The sequence below is a fragment of the Phyllobates terribilis genome, unplaced genomic scaffold (genome assembly GCF_046119375.1).
Source record: "Phyllobates terribilis strain yellow unplaced genomic scaffold, ASM4611937v1 Scaffold_11__3_contigs__length_659146591, whole genome shotgun sequence".
Classification (NCBI taxonomy): Eukaryota; Metazoa; Chordata; class Amphibia; order Anura; family Dendrobatidae; genus Phyllobates; species Phyllobates terribilis.
The window spans coordinates 104,030,154-104,046,241 of NW_027362771.1; the positions used below are offsets into that span (position 1 = coordinate 104,030,154).

General features: G+C 43.4%; 1 protein-coding gene across 1 annotated transcript; it reads right to left on the reverse strand.

The window, feature by feature from the left end:
• Positions 1-6,258: 6,258 nt before the first annotated feature.
• On the reverse strand, positions 6,259-15,867 carry FAF2 (Fas associated factor family member 2). The gene is made up of 11 exons (XM_073651387.1): positions 15,712-15,867; positions 10,699-10,767; positions 10,459-10,593; positions 10,299-10,375; positions 10,073-10,211; positions 9,212-9,297; positions 9,043-9,134; positions 8,778-8,955; positions 7,970-8,141; positions 7,106-7,249; positions 6,259-6,980 (listed from the first exon to the last, which is right to left on the reverse strand). Exons 1-11 carry the CDS (start codon positions 15,805-15,807, stop codon positions 6,798-6,800), a joined length of 1,371 nt encoding a protein of 456 aa, XP_073507488.1. The 5' UTR covers positions 15,808-15,867; the 3' UTR covers positions 6,259-6,797.
• Between the last annotated feature and the right edge of the window lie 221 nt (positions 15,868-16,088).

Sequence of the window (16,088 nt, forward strand, 5' to 3'; positions counted from 1 at the left end):
CCTTTTAGTAAAGATCAGAATCTGTTCCTTCAATTTAAAGGGTCAAACCTGGGACGGAAATGTAGCAAAATCACTTTAGCCAGGTGGATCAGGAATCTAATCTAATCTGATACTTACCTGCTGAATCATCAAGATCCACAGCTTCTTATCAGAGCTCATTCCTCTGCATTCTGGGCTGAGCTGGCGCTTCTGCCACGGGAACATATCTAAAGGGCAGCTAACTGGTCATCAGTATCCATGCTGTGAAGCATTACTACCTATAAATCTCTGTACCAGATGGTTCAGTCTTCGTCAAAAGAGCGCTAGAACGTGCAGCGGGGTACTGTGCCCAACCCTAGAAATTTGATGATTGCCTATTGCTAGTCAAATCCCATTGTTTGCTGCAGTAAGACATCTAGGAAAGACTAAAATGCACTTAACTGAAATTTTCATTTCCTGGAGTCCGTATGCAGCAAAAACTTCCCTCTTCTTATTAAATTATACTATTGCTGCAAGAACTTACATGGTATGGGGTCTCCTTACTCTCTTTATTGTAGAAGATAGGGGAGTGTCTACTTAGGTGATCCATGTGTTTATTGCTCTTTAACCCATCTTGTTTCAGCTTGGGATAGAGTATTAACCCATTATTAACCCTACATACTCCAGGAAATGAAAATTCCAGGCAAGTAAATTTTAGATGGGCTCCTGTGTATGCAGAAACACAGCAGGCAATAGTGAATCACAGGTTGGCGTGTGAATTCAATAGGCCACGGCCCCACTATCAGTATTTGGTCAGTATTTTTCTCAGGAGTGGGAGCCAAAACCAGGAGTGGGTGATAAATGCAGAATTGGTGACTTGTTTCTATTAGACCTTTTCTCTGATTGTTCCTCACCTGGTTTTGGCTCCCACTCCTGAAAAAAACAAAAACGGACTGAATTCTGACCAACTACTGTTAGTGGGGCCGAGTGATGAGTATAGTCTCCATCTGCTTAAAGTAGTTACATGGAACACTTTTTTATTTTAATGCCGTTTTGGCCAATAGGAGGTCAAGCAGGCCATATAGTTTGTTGACGGATCTGCCTAAAGCTAACTTCCAAACCATAATAAGGCACCATCTTCTACTTGGGTCTCATAGAAATGTCTATTTTTGACAAACATGTTCTATCCAAGCTTTTCATGGTTAAAACACATACCCATTATAATCTCTGTAGTTGTCCACATGACCGTGGGTTGTTTTTTGTTTTTTTTGGGGAAAAGTGTCTGCAAAAAAAAACCACATGGATCAAAATTACCTGTACTCGTCTATGGGCCTGTGGAAAAAAAAACATTGTCATCCGTGTGAAGTCTGAGCAGGAGAAGCTTTGCAAATTTTTTTTCATACGCGAAAATCATAGTATAGTATAAAGTGACCAAAAACAAAAATTGGTCAGTGTTTTCACTGATGTCTCCATGAGGCCATACAGTACACATTGACCACAGGCTGGTTGGAACAATTTATGAAGCCTTTGGTAAACCCATCTCCATATATTATTTGACTATCCAGCTTGGTTTTCTAAATCTGAAATATAGTCACGAAAATGTTACCTGTGGCATCAAAACCTGGCTGTGCACAAATTACCCAATTTTACATGTACAAGTCATTAAAGGGAATCTGTCACCAGGAAAAAAACTATTAGCCTGCACTTACCTGAACTCTGTGGGGAGAAAACAAACTTTATTCCCCCAGCAGCATTCCGGTTTCAGTGACGGGGATGGCGCCGGCACGGGTTCAGTTTTCCGCTCTGAGTATACGGAACGACAGCTGTAACCCCAGCCCTGACTGACAGCCGGGCCCAATGCAGAGCGAGTATACTCAGAAAAGGTCACTGCAATTGAATGCAGCCAGGGAGATATTGATGGCCTATCCTAAGGATCAGTAAAATAAGTAGTGGTTAACCAATTTTATGGAAATCTATCAGCAGCATGATGTAGGGACAGAGACCCTGATTCCAGCAATGTAGCACAATGTGCAGCAGTTGTGATAGAAAACTGATTCTATGCTGCAGATCTAACAGAGCTGAGAATGTTGAGGTCTGTGTATAACCCCACCCACACCACTAATTAGCAGCTTTCTGTGTACATTGTATACTGACAGAAAGCTGCTAATCAATGGCTGAGGCCTGATGCACAAGTCCAGTTTATCTCCGGCTGATAAAACAGATTGTATTGAAACAGCAAGACTGCCCACTAAGTGGGCACATGCTGGGCTCAGGGTCTCTGCCTCTACATCATGGTGCTCTCAGATTGCCATTAACTACTTTGATGCGTTAAGAAATTTCCTTCATAGGAATGGTTCAAAGCAATGCAATATGGACAGGCAGTGGGATCCAATAACCCGAATTATTAAGACTTACAGTTGGGTGAGACTTGTTCTCATTTTTAGTCAATATGACTAAGCCAAAATGGGGCATAGTCAAGTATTTGAAAAGTCTCCGTGTGCATGAGGGTGGAAGCAGATAGAATAAGATGCAATAGAGGGTTGGGTTCAGATCAGCAAGCGTAATTTAAAAGTATATATTTGAAGGAGAAAAATAAATAAATGTCAGGGCAAGGTGAAAGGTAAGTGAAGGAGGATAAGCATATTCGATCTGTGGTTAGCACTGCAGCGCTGAGGTCCTGGGTTCAAATCCCACCAAGGACAACATCTGCAAGGAGTTTGTATGTTCTCCACGGGTTTCCTCTCACACCCCAAGACATAATGATAAGGAGGGAACTTAGATTGTGATCCCCAATGGGGCAGTGCCGATGATAATTTCTGTAAAGCGCTATGGAATTTATAAGTGAGTAAAATGAATAAATAAAATGGTACCCAGGTGTTAGCAAATTTGTCATGTTTATCTAATACAATGCTGGACAATTTTTCATTTATTGTAAATCCATCAATTTTCGACCTCCTGTAGGAGAACACATTGTTTCCTCCATAAATGTGCAATAGTCTGTTCCCTAAACACGTGCGGATTTAAGTACATGATTAGAAAGCAGAATTTTGGAAAATACGCTGTGTCCAAAACGCTGCTATTCCTGATCGTGGACAAGTGCACCAAGAGTGACCCAGTAATCACAGCCTCATAGGACATGAAAGAGTTTGTAGAATATCAGATACTGGGCCTAAATCTCGTCAGACCATGTCACCCAGGTCCAGGCAGCTTCTAAAGAGTAGGCAGGGACATAGTGAGCAATATGGGTAGATCTCATATACCACCACATTAGTATTTTGTAAACAGACTATAGAGAAGTCACATTGAGCATTTTGAGATCATTAGCCATATTTGAATGGACAAAATAACATTTCTGCCATGGACTTCTACTACAAATAATGAGTCCAGTCTGCACAGTCGTGGTTAAAATAAATCCTGGCAGAGAGGTTATGTTGGTTCAGATGATCAGAAATGTAATGTGGGAAAAATAATACCCAGCAGAACAGCTAAAATAGCTATTCATATTGTTAATGGGTAAAATTGCAAAGTGCTTATAAAAACAAGTGATTTTACCCATTATTAAAAAAAATATATATTTTATTTTTTTTCCACCCTCAAGAACAGGATATTTAATTTCATAGTTACCCTGGAGTCCCAGAGTGGTCAATGACCCAGGGAAGGAGCAAGCAGCACTCTGACGCTGTCCGGGCCGCAGTATTTGACACATTTACACCAACGACGCAACTGCTCTGTACGGTCAACCTTCAAGAGCACACTGCGCCTGGTAAAAGCCGAAATCCAGGAGGCAGAGGAACTCATGAACATTCATCTTGAGACGTCTTTGATAATCGTTTTAATGTGTGGAATATTTTTGCTATTATTGTGGGTATATCCCCCATTTTAAAACATTACTATTAAAAGTTATATTTTAACAATAGAATCTCTCAATGCTATTTACTGACTTTATTCTGAGACTTTGTCCCAGATTCAGAGGTGAATGTAAGGGTGTGTGATTAGTCTTTTTTGCTGTGTTTTTAGAGCAGAAACTACATTTTTGAGGATGTGCAGAGCTTCTGGTCCAAAAAGTCAATAAAAAATACTCAGCATACTTATACTGTTACATTGGTCATATACTAGGAATTTTCTGACAGCCATTGAGTGCGCCAGATCATGCCTGCTAGCAGACCTTTCCCTGGAGGTTAACCTGCAGCATTGGACTTTTAGGGTTGAACGGACAAATCGGCATCCTCGCAATGAAAGGTCGACTGTCTGCAATGATCTGTTCCCTGATCATGAATTTCCACAGATCATTGTACAAGACAAAATTTGCAGAATGACTGAATGAGGAATCATTCAGAAAAAGGATACCTGAAATCCCAGCTGTATGCCAAGCTTAAAGGGAACCTGTCATGTCCTAGCTACTACATAAACTGCCCCCATTGCGTTGTTAGTGATGCAATGTGCAACACCGACACACTTTTTTCCTTAAAATTGGTGCAAATATAATAACATTTTATATACTTATAATCATACCGGCTCGTTCATTCATAGGGGTGTGATCCTCACATTCAGTCATGGGTGGGGCCAGTCAGGGGCTGGCACCGCCCACGTATTTGAATTTTGCTCCCAGTGAGCGCTGAAGTTATCGTACTGCGCAAGAGTCCCATATGGCCGGCAGTAAAGCTTGTATCTCTGGGAGCCGCGCATGCGCTCTGACACGAGGCTCCGGCCGCACACTGTGAAGCTGGGAACTTCACTGCACAGGCGCGGGGAGCAACTCGTCACAGCGCATGCGCGGCTCCCAGAGATACAAGCTTTACTGCTGGCCGTATCATACTGGGCAAGCGTCCCATAACTTCAGCACTCGCCGGGAGCAAAATTCAAATACGTGGGCGTCGCCACCCATGACTGAATACCAGGATCACACCCCTATGACTGAACGAGCAGGCATGATATAACTATATAAAGTGCTGTATACTCATTATATTAGCGCCAATTTAAATGAAAAAAGCGCGTTAGTGACGCACATTGCCTCACTAACAATGCTATGAGGGCAGTTTACATAGTGGACAGGACATGACAGGTTCCCTTTAAGCTCAGATGAATGGGACAGCTTTACATAGGATGCTCTGTCAATTATGTAAAATTCTGTGCATTTGTAGGAGTGTCTCCAGGTCTGTTGCACAAACCCCCTAACTGTACACTGCGTGCAAAAATGCATTATAGGGTTAGATTTCACAATTAGTGTAACACAGATACCGCTTGTAAGACTGAGGAAATGCTGAAAGCTCTAACCTACACCAATGCAGCAGAACAGGGGCCAGAAAGTTTCACTTACCTGAATTACGCCATTTTGAAGAGTTCCCCCTCTTCCCCAGGTTAAGCATGTGCTTGCTATAACATCAAGCAGCACTAGCCTATAGTATTTGGTATATATCATCAAATCACTGGAATAGCAGTCTAGTAGAGGTCAGTAGGAAGCATGTGAAGTGATAATGTACATTACATACGAAATTCAGGAAAGTGGAAACAATCACTACTAGAGATTAGCAATTAGATACTGCCCTGGTCCGGTCCTCATTTCTGCACCCGGCATCATGTTTACCTCTGACACTTACTAGGTCTCAGTGTGACACCGCAGGCCCTAGTAAGTGGCAAGAGGTGGCCAGGATTCCAGGCACAGAGGACTAGGGCAGCATGAACTGAATTACTCATCTCAAACCCATCATGGGCTGATTACATCTGCATTTTTTTTTTCCTTTGAAAAAAGCAAATTTTGCTACTTTCTACAGCATTTCGCTGCTCATTGTTAATGCAGACACTCTAATTTGTCCAAAATGTCTGCAGGAAAAGCAGGACTTGTGAGGAATAAGGGCCTCACCGAAGCATGGCCATAGTGTTATCATGGGCGAGAACTGGTCAAATTAAGGAAGAAACTAAATTAAAAAATAAACCACAAACAGATCCCCTTTAATGAGCTGGAACATGCTAAGCGATAAGGATCACATGAACTGCTTGTCACTGTCCTCAGTGGTATTCAACATAAACAGTTAACACACAAACTCTAAAATGTTTTTAATTTATAACTGGAATAAATTATAATCTGGAATATAGACCAGTTGGAACATACAGTATGCTAGTGACAAGAAGGCATCTAAGCAGGGAAACCAGTCGCTATATATTGCCTTTGTTACACTACAGGGGATTGGCAAGTACCATGACCCCACCCCCCAAACTCAAAGCCAAATCCCTTGCACATACTATTCAAATATTGGATTCACTGAAAATCCTTGTGTCAGAGACAGCTGCCGATCTCTCTCCTTTGGTCTTTTTTAGAAAACAATGAGGGAAGAAAGGGTAAAATTAAAAAAAAAAAATCTTTATACAATGAGGAAATTAACTTTCCTCTTGTTCCTCAAACAAAATAACACCACAAAATCCATCAGAAGAATTGGTGTGGTTGTCAACTCTGTAGAGATGGTTCTTTTTTTGCCATAGTGGAGAAGAATGCAAGGCCATGCTCAGCAGACCTCTCCTGCAAGTGGAACAGTTTGTAACTTGTGAAAACGCCAAACCGAACGCTTTAACATCTGCCTGCCATCTTAGGTTCCCAGTTACCCGGCCTTCGTCCCCTTCCAATGGGGAATAACAATTCACTGCTACATGCTACCTTCCCACCCTTACCTGGGCAAAAATGCCGAGATCCAAAGTCAGTAGCAGCAGTTATTTAAAACCAAAAACTAATGTTTTAATGAACATTGGTGTCTCTCATTCTCCCCTACCTGCATTTTTATGTATTTTACTATTTTTTCCATTTTCTTTCCCAAAAAAACCTTAGGGGAAATAAAAATAGATTTTTATCATTCGTCCGTGAGATCCTGTACAAAGAGGAGCTGTGATCGGCTAAGTCCAGCCTCTTGGAGGGTTGGAGGCACTGGGACTTCCTCAGTGGGAAGGCATGGCAACACCCTCCGGGGAAAATTCGCCACTATCTGGAAATGTTCTGGAGCCTCTTTCAAAGAGAAGAGAAAATCATGAATAACCTAAAAAAAAAAGGAAATATGAGCTCTTAAGAAATAACAATTGTGTTTTTTCATCAATTGTAATCTCAGATAACTGGTATTATTTGTGGTTATGTAGCAAAGTCTTATTAGACATGGGAACTTACTGAAAGGGACTGTGTGAAGAGGAACCTTCGCTCCACTCTGGTGTCATTTGGCATCTTGAAAATTATTTTCAGGCTGTCAGGATGGTCCGACATGGGTTCTGCAGGCAAACCCTCAGACCTGCGTTCCTTCTCTTCTTGAAGGTTCTGTTAAAGAAGGTACATTTGGAGTTTGTAATGCGAGATGTCACAGCGGCAGATCAGCTTGGGGTTGTATACTGAACCCTTTATATGCAGGCCTTAAAAAGGTCCAAAGGCAATTTCATGCTAAATCTTTATCTATTTGATGCCATAATTAAGCTATTTTCTAATATGCTTGCTTTAAAAAAATCCCTACTGTTCCCTAACTACACTATCTAACTGCTATTGTAGTTTTTTCCTACTTCCTGTTGAAAACGCTTCATCTGATAGCTCCCAATGCATGCTGGGATACTGAAATAAAGGGCTATTAGGGGGCAGAGGCTGCATTCACCGTCACCCCCCTCCCTGAAACAAAACGCCATCAGTGACACTCATTTCAGAGATTGGACCAGATTTCCTCTGGAAAGTTACTAAGCGTGTCAAAGGCCCGATCACAGACGGTACAGAACCATTTACAGTTCTAGCAGGTAGACGCTGGGACATGCAGATAGTTCATCAAGTACAAGTCACTAGTCCAATGCACAAGAGACAACTCGGAGAAATCTGATGACCTTGCACGCTGCACGGTGAGCACAATCACAGTGTGAGCCCTGTTGTCGGCTTAGGTCTGCAGTAATAAGCAGACAACAGAGTGCATTGTCTGAATAGTCAGTAGAGACCAGTGACTTAAAAAGTGTGCCGGTCTAATAACAGATATGGTTATTTTGTCTGTAAGTTGACTCTTACCCTTTTCTTTCTTTCCTCTGCCTGAAGTCGAAGTTGCGCTTCCTCCTCCTCTCGTCTCTTCTGCTCCTGTTTCTCTCTTCTCTTGCGTTCCTTCTCTTGGTCAGCTCGCAGAGATGCCAGATAAGCCTCGTCCTGCTGTTGTCTCAGCACCTGGGTCTGGTTCCTCTCCTCCCTGAAAATGACACAAAGGTCCAAGCTATACATAAGCACAAGGCTTAATTTAGTGAAAGACTTCTCCCACATCAGAAAAAAAAACACAAACGTTCTGTTGCCACACTGACACTTTTCTTTTTGTTCATCCTTCAAACATAAGTATATCTAATGTGTTTTATTTTACATTTGTATTAGCTGGACTGTGCCTTAATATGTACAAGACATGGTTCATTAAAGGGTTATTCCCATCTCTGCCTTTCATAGACTGCTTCTAAGTCCAAGACACCAGAAGCTGTTACAGACCAGTCAATGCTGTGGAGACAGCGTAGCAAAGTAAGCAGTTACACCAACACAGTAGCTCGCTTTGCTACACCGTTTCTGTACCCCCTCCTACCCATTCATTTCTATAGTAGTTATGCAGCACAACTGCCCTTGGCTTTTAATTTTAACCCCAACTTTGGTGGCTGATACCCATTACCAGTTATTCCAGTCTTGGCCTTGGAAGGCAGAGATGGGCTTAACCCTTCAAATGCTGCTACATTAATGAGAAAACAAAGAAAATATTTTACATTAAATTGGCTTAAATCATAACCAATTACAATATTTATTCTGATGCCTTTGACATCAGCACATGCCTGTCCTATCGGTAACTCACCGTTCCAGTCTCTCAGACACCAAATAAGTCTGGTTGGCCTCCATTATGAATGTCAGTTGATTTATTAAGTCCTGTGGCTGAATTAACCCTTCCAGTCTACCAACAACAGTCATCCGGCGATCCTTCAGCATTATCATGGCAAGGAATGGGTACGTGTTCTCACGTAAAGCCTGTGAAACTGAGTACACAGCAAAACAGGGTGCTTCTTAGTATTACAATACAGGTTATGTTACATCCCCCCATTTACATAAAGCATGAAACTCACCTCTGAACCCCTCCGGCTTGTTGGTGGAGCAAGCCCATAACAGCATTCTACTATTGACAAACTGAGTGACTTCTGATGTACAGAGAGTGTTCCTATGGGAGAAAAACACCAACTATGAGACCAAAATGTCCAGAGACAATGGATGTATGAAATAGAGTATTGCACTCGCCTGCAAAATTCATCAGAATCCTGGTGATCTTCCCCATGCAGATATACTAATAAGAAGCGCAGCTCCTGTTTAGCATCATTAAGTGCCTGCAAGAAGGAAAATATGCAGCAATTAAATGGAGACCAGTCTATCAATGGATTCACACCCGGTGAAGCTACATAATAAATAGCACAGGAGTCTGGAAGCGGTGTTATTTCTAGTGCACAAAATAATGAGGCGTCCACATAAAACTGCAAGAAAACAAGCAAGCCGGATGTGCTTCTCTTCTGAAAAAGGCCACGTTCAGGAAACGGCTTCTCTCCTTTCAATAAAAAAAGACATACAGCAAAGTAGGACTGCAAATAATGGTCAAAAATGAGGCTTCCCCTAAAAGTGCAGTCAGATCAGACCACAATGCACACACTGGACATGAAGCGCTCACGCTCGGGTCAGGACAGTCCATGCATTGCAGTCTGATTTATACAGCCGTCTGACTGCATCCTAAGACTGTCCTATACAAGAAACCACACCATTACAAGATGGAAATGGTGTCCAATAGATCACACTTGCTATTAGAGTGGAGTTACTTGGGGTGTCTGTCACTTTGATGGAAAAATGCAACTTTATTTTTTGTAAAATATGTGATGGAGGCTCTGTGTAGATTTAGGCTGTGGACTAGTATAATCTGCATAATGTTAACATATACCACTGAGATGTGTCTCTGACATGGACTACAGCACTTGGTCCTCCTCATATAGCTAGAACCAAAGTGTGAAGGAGCTATGCAGGTGCTCAGAGTAGGTCTCAACAGGTCAGATATCCTATAACTCGAGATACACTAGAGACTTATAATGACCATGTGCATTACAATATGCACGTTACCTGGCTATAGGTCCCCTGGTAAAACACTGGGTGTGTTCTGCCATATTTTTCTTCAAATATCTGTATAAAGGAGACTATGTCACCAACTGGATCGGTGACTCTGCTGCGTGGGTCTGGTCGAATGAAACGGAGAGCAAACCTAAAAAAAAAAAAAAAAAGAAAACAGAGCTTTGTGCAAAGGTTCCCAACTCCAAAAGGTTAAGCAACGAGAATGCCAATCACTTACCTAAATATATCAAGCAGCGTATAGTATGTGATGCGGAATGGAAGCATGATCAGGTAGTAACCCCATCCTAGAAGCCCCTGAACAAGAAATTACAGCGTTATATGGTCACACACGAGTAGATAAACCTGCTCAAAACAGTAAGAAAATGTAGGTTACTCACCCTGGGCTGTGGCCTGGACACCACGTAACTGTACACTCTGTGGTCTGCAGTGTTCACTTGCAGTGGCCGGCTGGGGGTGGTGTTAAAGACACTGGGGACTCCTTCCTGCTCATTCAGTCTGTCCTGAACAGCAGCCTAAATAGATAGGAACCACACCATAAGGAAAGATAAACTGGAAGGTAAAACAAGGCCACAGGCGTAGCATTAGCTGCCATTACCACCCAGGTAAAGCATGTGTACCTCTATATTCCAGTTGTGCTGTTGCAGGGTTTGGCGGCATTGGTCCATTGATTCTATTCCTGTCAAGTCCTGCACAAAGGGAAATATAGGAGAAATGTATAGCTTCGATAGTCTGAAAATAAGATCATTGTAAAAATTGGCTTTAAAAAGGGGTTGTCCAGTGAAAGCAAGTTATCTGTGGACTAAACCAGTGGGTGTCCGACTGCTGGGACCGGCAGATAGACAAAATGGGGATTTTTTTTTTATATACCTTAAGGGACACTTACTGCAATTACAAACTATAGCTGCAATGTGCATGTTCGACCGTGGGGCTGCTGGAAAAAGCAGAACACCACGCTCAACAAACCCATAGAGAATGAATGGAGCGAAGGTCGAACATGCACACTGCCGCTATATTTTGTATCAGGGATATAAAGGCCTCATTCTGCTGATTGTCGTGGGTCCCAGAGGTCAGACCTTCACTGATCTATACAACCTCTTTAACGGTGTCCAGAATTTAGACAACTGAAAAATGACCAAAAGGAGCAAAAGGGGTAATCCATCACCAAGATCCTATCCCAAAAAATGTAATAGGTGTAATAATAATAATAATAATAATATTAGCAAACACATCCAATTAGAAATGTAATATAGTTCTTCTGATTCGCCATGCCTCTTATCTCATGTGCAGGGCATTCCTGTAGCTTAGGTATCCATGGTTACAACCACTAAGAGCTGTCTCACTATATCAGTGGTCGTAACCATGGAGACCTAAGCTACTGCAATGCCCTGCACATGAGGTAAGAGGCATAACGAATCTTAAGAACTATAAAACATTTCTCATTGGAGGTATTGGCTAATATTACACCTACTACATATTGGGATAGAACCTTGGAAGTCGGAATATCCCTTAAAGCTTTCCAGAATGGTAATAATGATGACACATCTGATAATCCATCAATAAAAAGTATATAATATGGGTCTGACTCCTGACACTGCCGCACATCAGTTATGTCCTGGCTTGCACACTTCGGCTGCCTTGGGATATGTTCACACGCAGTTTTTTTCCTGCCATTTTTTTATGCACATTAAAAGCTGTTTTTACAGCACCGGCAAATGCTAAGGGATTTCAGAAATCTCACGCACAGGCTTTAGTTTTTATACTCCTGACTGAAGTTGAGAAATGCAGCTTTTTTGACATATGAAGTATGTCAATTCTTTCAGTGTTTTTCACCCATAGAAAGCAATGAGAAAAAAAAGCACTGCACAAATGCAACAAACGTTTGTTTGGTGAATAAAACTTACTTTATTATTAAACATACTGGAGACAAAACACATGTAATCCACATGCAAAAAATATGGGTCAAAAAACGCCACAAAACGGGTGTTTTTAAAGCAGCGTTTTTACTGCCAAGAGAGCAAGTTTTATTTACAGAAAAAAAAAGCTGCGTGTGAGCAAAGCCTTGTACCACACTCGTAACACTAGAGCAATGCAAGCACTGCCGAGGTGGGGGAAGCTCAGGCTTTGCCACTCACTTTTAGGAGGGCAGTGGGGGGTACACATTGGGATCACTTAGCATACAATGTTTAACCTTTCTCCAGGATACCTCCTCTCAGGATTTTGTCAGTCACCAGATAATCTTCTTGATTGCACTGGTCTTTAGGTGCCGTAACAAAAATGAGCTCCCCCACACATGCTCTTGTTCATGTACACATCAGGCTGTGCAAACACAGCTGCAGTTTAAAGCATGGGGGTGGGAGCAACACCCTCTGATAAGATATCATTTCAGGATCTCTGAGGTGTAAACTATGGTCTACAATGAAAACCTGCCCTAATGGAGCAGGGTGAAGAGCGGCCACCAAAGTAGTTAAAGAGGTTGTCCACTACTTTAACACTGATGCCTGACACCCAACACCCCCGCTGATCAGCTGTTATTGGTTTCAGCGGCCACAGCCGGTAATACCTGCGGAGCTGGCCGTCTTCTGATAATGGCCGAGGCAGGGTCCTGCATATCCACCTCAGACTGTTCAAATCAATAGCCGCTGACACAACAGCTGATCAGCAGGGGTGCCGGACGCCAATCGATCAGACATTGATAACCTATCCTATTGGTCATCAATGCTGAAGTAGTGGACAAACTCTTTAAGGCTATGTGCCCACGATGCAGAAATGCTCAGGATTTTTTCCTGAGCGTTTCTGCATCTCCCTGGCAGAAAAAAAACACATGCGGATTGTACATGCGTTTTTCCTGCCAGGGACATGCGGAAATGAAGCGTTCTTCACATGCATTTCCGCATGCGGGTTGACAAGCGCTTTCCAAGCGATTTTAGCATCACTTGGAAAGTGCTTGACAACTTGGTCACACTATATAAATCCATGCAACCGGCATGGATTTATATAGTGTGACCTTAAAGAATGGTAAAAAATAAAAAAATAAATCTATACTTACCCTCTGATTTCCTCCGCAGTCTTGCTTCGCTCTGTCCTGTCTTGCCGGCAGCTCGCGGTACACTACACTGAACGACCTGCCGTCACATGACTAAATGACATCAGCGCAGGTCCTTCAGTCCACCGTGAGCTGCCGGCAAGGGAAGACAAGGAGACCGGGGGCCATCAGAAGGTAAATATAATATTTATTTTGTATTTTATTTTATTTTTTATTTTTTTACAAGTTCTCCTGTCCTCCACACCCGGGTACCATCCGCACATTGAAACGCTTGGATTCCACATGTACAGATGCAGTGATACAGAATCCAAGAGATTCAATGCAAGTCAATGGCGGCGAAAAAGCAGCGCCTCCGCAAAAAAATTGGTAGTGCTGCGTTTCTTTCCGCAATGATAACCCACAGCGGAAGTTTCTGTAGCATGTGCACAGCACATGCAGATTATCATTGGGGAACATGGCAGACCTTCCACCATGCGTTTAAGCATTTCTGCAGTGTCTTTGCCGCTGTGGAAACGCTTAAAAAACGCATCGTGGGCTCACAGCCTAATAGGGACTAGTGAAGGTGCGGGCTTACATATAATTCTACTCTCACAATTACACATCCAGTTTAAAAGGGAATCTGTCAGTAGAATCAAACCGTCTAATATGGGCATGCAGATCATAGCTGAATAAAAGGATACCCTGATATCTGTGATCCAATGTCTAACTCCAAAGAAAACCATATTTTTCTTATATTTAATCAGCAGAACCGAACTTTGCCATCTAACAAATACCTTAGCAGCTGAAGCGCTTACAGCTCTGCTGTATTATAACAATATTGTAACCCTGTCTGCCTGTGAGCTGGAAGCTGAGAGGAACCTGCAGATGTGTCAGGTATAATCACACACAGCTCTGCAGTGATATCAGAAGAGCAGAGAGCGGCCATCACATATCACACTGGTAACATTAATGGAGACAGATTCTCATGCAGATCAGTGTCCAGCTCATAGATGTTAACAGTTCATTTGCATACAAGAAAAATGTGGATTTCTCAGGAATAAGACATCGGATCACGGATATCAAGGTATCATGTTATTCAGCTTCCTTTGACCTACATGCCCATATAGAAGACTTGGGAGGATTGATCCTACTGACAGATTCCCTTTAAGGATATCCATGTTATTGTATCTGTGGCAGGATCTGTCTGTATCTTGTGCTTCTATATGTGCTCTGTACAGTTCTGTATTGCACATGGTCTTGGCAATAAGCCCAGAGTAATAAAATACTGCCTGTATACTCTTACCAGTCTTTACACTCAGCAGATGGCTATATACCAAGGTTTCCATCTCCTGAAGACAAAGTGAAGATCTGGACCACAACCCAGAGAACTCCTTTAATTATTTTCCCATTGTGGTCAGATATACGGACAGCTTATGGTTTCTCCATGTAATGAGTAACACAATACGGGACTTGCTCACCCCCGAGGGCTACAGGTAACAACACATGGTGGAGCTGCACTATCCTGGTGGCAGCATAGAACACAACATCTGAGTGGTCCTTAAGTACTGGATCTGCCGGATGTATCAGTCTGATATGCCTGAAAACTCCCTTTAAATATACTGCTATGCTCCAGTCTTTAACCCCTTAACAAGCAGCATATTTACAAACACTATCACACATGCTGTTAGGGTACACAGGGTATCTCCCTAAAAGCAGGGTTAGAGCTCTCCTAGATTAAAGTAGAGATCACAGAGTAGGGGTGAAAACCTAGAGGAGGGGGAAAGGATAAGATGGGGGTGCGTAACTTCCACTCCTGGACTGGAATCTATTTTTTTCAGTACTGCAAAGACCCCTAATGTCCCCAGTAAAATGGTGATTAAAGAGCTCATGTCTAGGACTTTATATAAAAAGCCAGATCTGCTGCAAAAGACATATGGTGATCAAAGTAACCGCAGGTGATCTTGTGGATTCCTATACTCAGACATCTGGTAATCCAGAAAGTCACTGACGGGCTATTGTATGAGTGATGGGTGTTAGTGCCCCACAGCAAGTGCTGCATGAGCAGATAGGTGGGATATACCCATAGTAACGGGGGTCCCAAGTAACTGCAGCAGCGGTGCTACCGATCTCCGGCTCCTCCATGTGTGCTGGCAGTACCGCTCCTGGGGGAAGGTTACTCAGCTCTCCCCGACCTGGACGGCAGCGCCATAGCCGTCACTACCATGCCCGGAGCAGCCACATGTACGCAGCCATCTTTCCTCCAGGGCTATATGTTATCACCTTCGTGTCCGGGTCGCTGTGGTTAATGATGGGGGCAGGGAACCCTCCTCACCGGTCCGGTCTGCCCGCCTCTGGGTCACAGAGTAACGTCCCAACGGTCTGCGCACCAGACACGGCCACCACGCCGCCCCCGTGTCACCATGGCCGGGAGCCCGCGGAGCTGCCCCCATCCGCGGCCACAATGCCCCTTTAGCATTTTACAACTCATCCCTCCAGACCCCATACAAAGCAGGCCAGGCCGCTGCCGCCATTGCGGACTGCCCCGACCAGCACCACACATGGTGGCCCTGCACACACTCGGCCTCCGACCTCGCCCACAGCCGTCTACCTGAAACTGCAGCAGCTTCTCGGTCTGCTCCTGGCTCAACTCCCGCTCCTCCGGCGCCGCCATCTTCCCCTCCGCCTTCTGACCCGTCACTCCCATTCACTGGAAATGACGAACAGCATTCGTGGACATCCTGGGATGGAGTTCCGGCGTGCAGCGGCCATCTTGCCCCGGCTGTACAAGGCAGCTACCTAAAATAGCTATAGTCACTGCGGGCAGTCATTGTGTGCAGAGGAAATAAAGGGGTCTATATAGATAAACTGTTACAGGCAATAGCTGAAGTAGTTGCGAGCTACAATGTCCCCTCGGGACTAACTACAGTGTCCCTACAATGCCCCCTGAAGGCAAACTACAGTGTCCCTACAATACCCCCTCAGGAC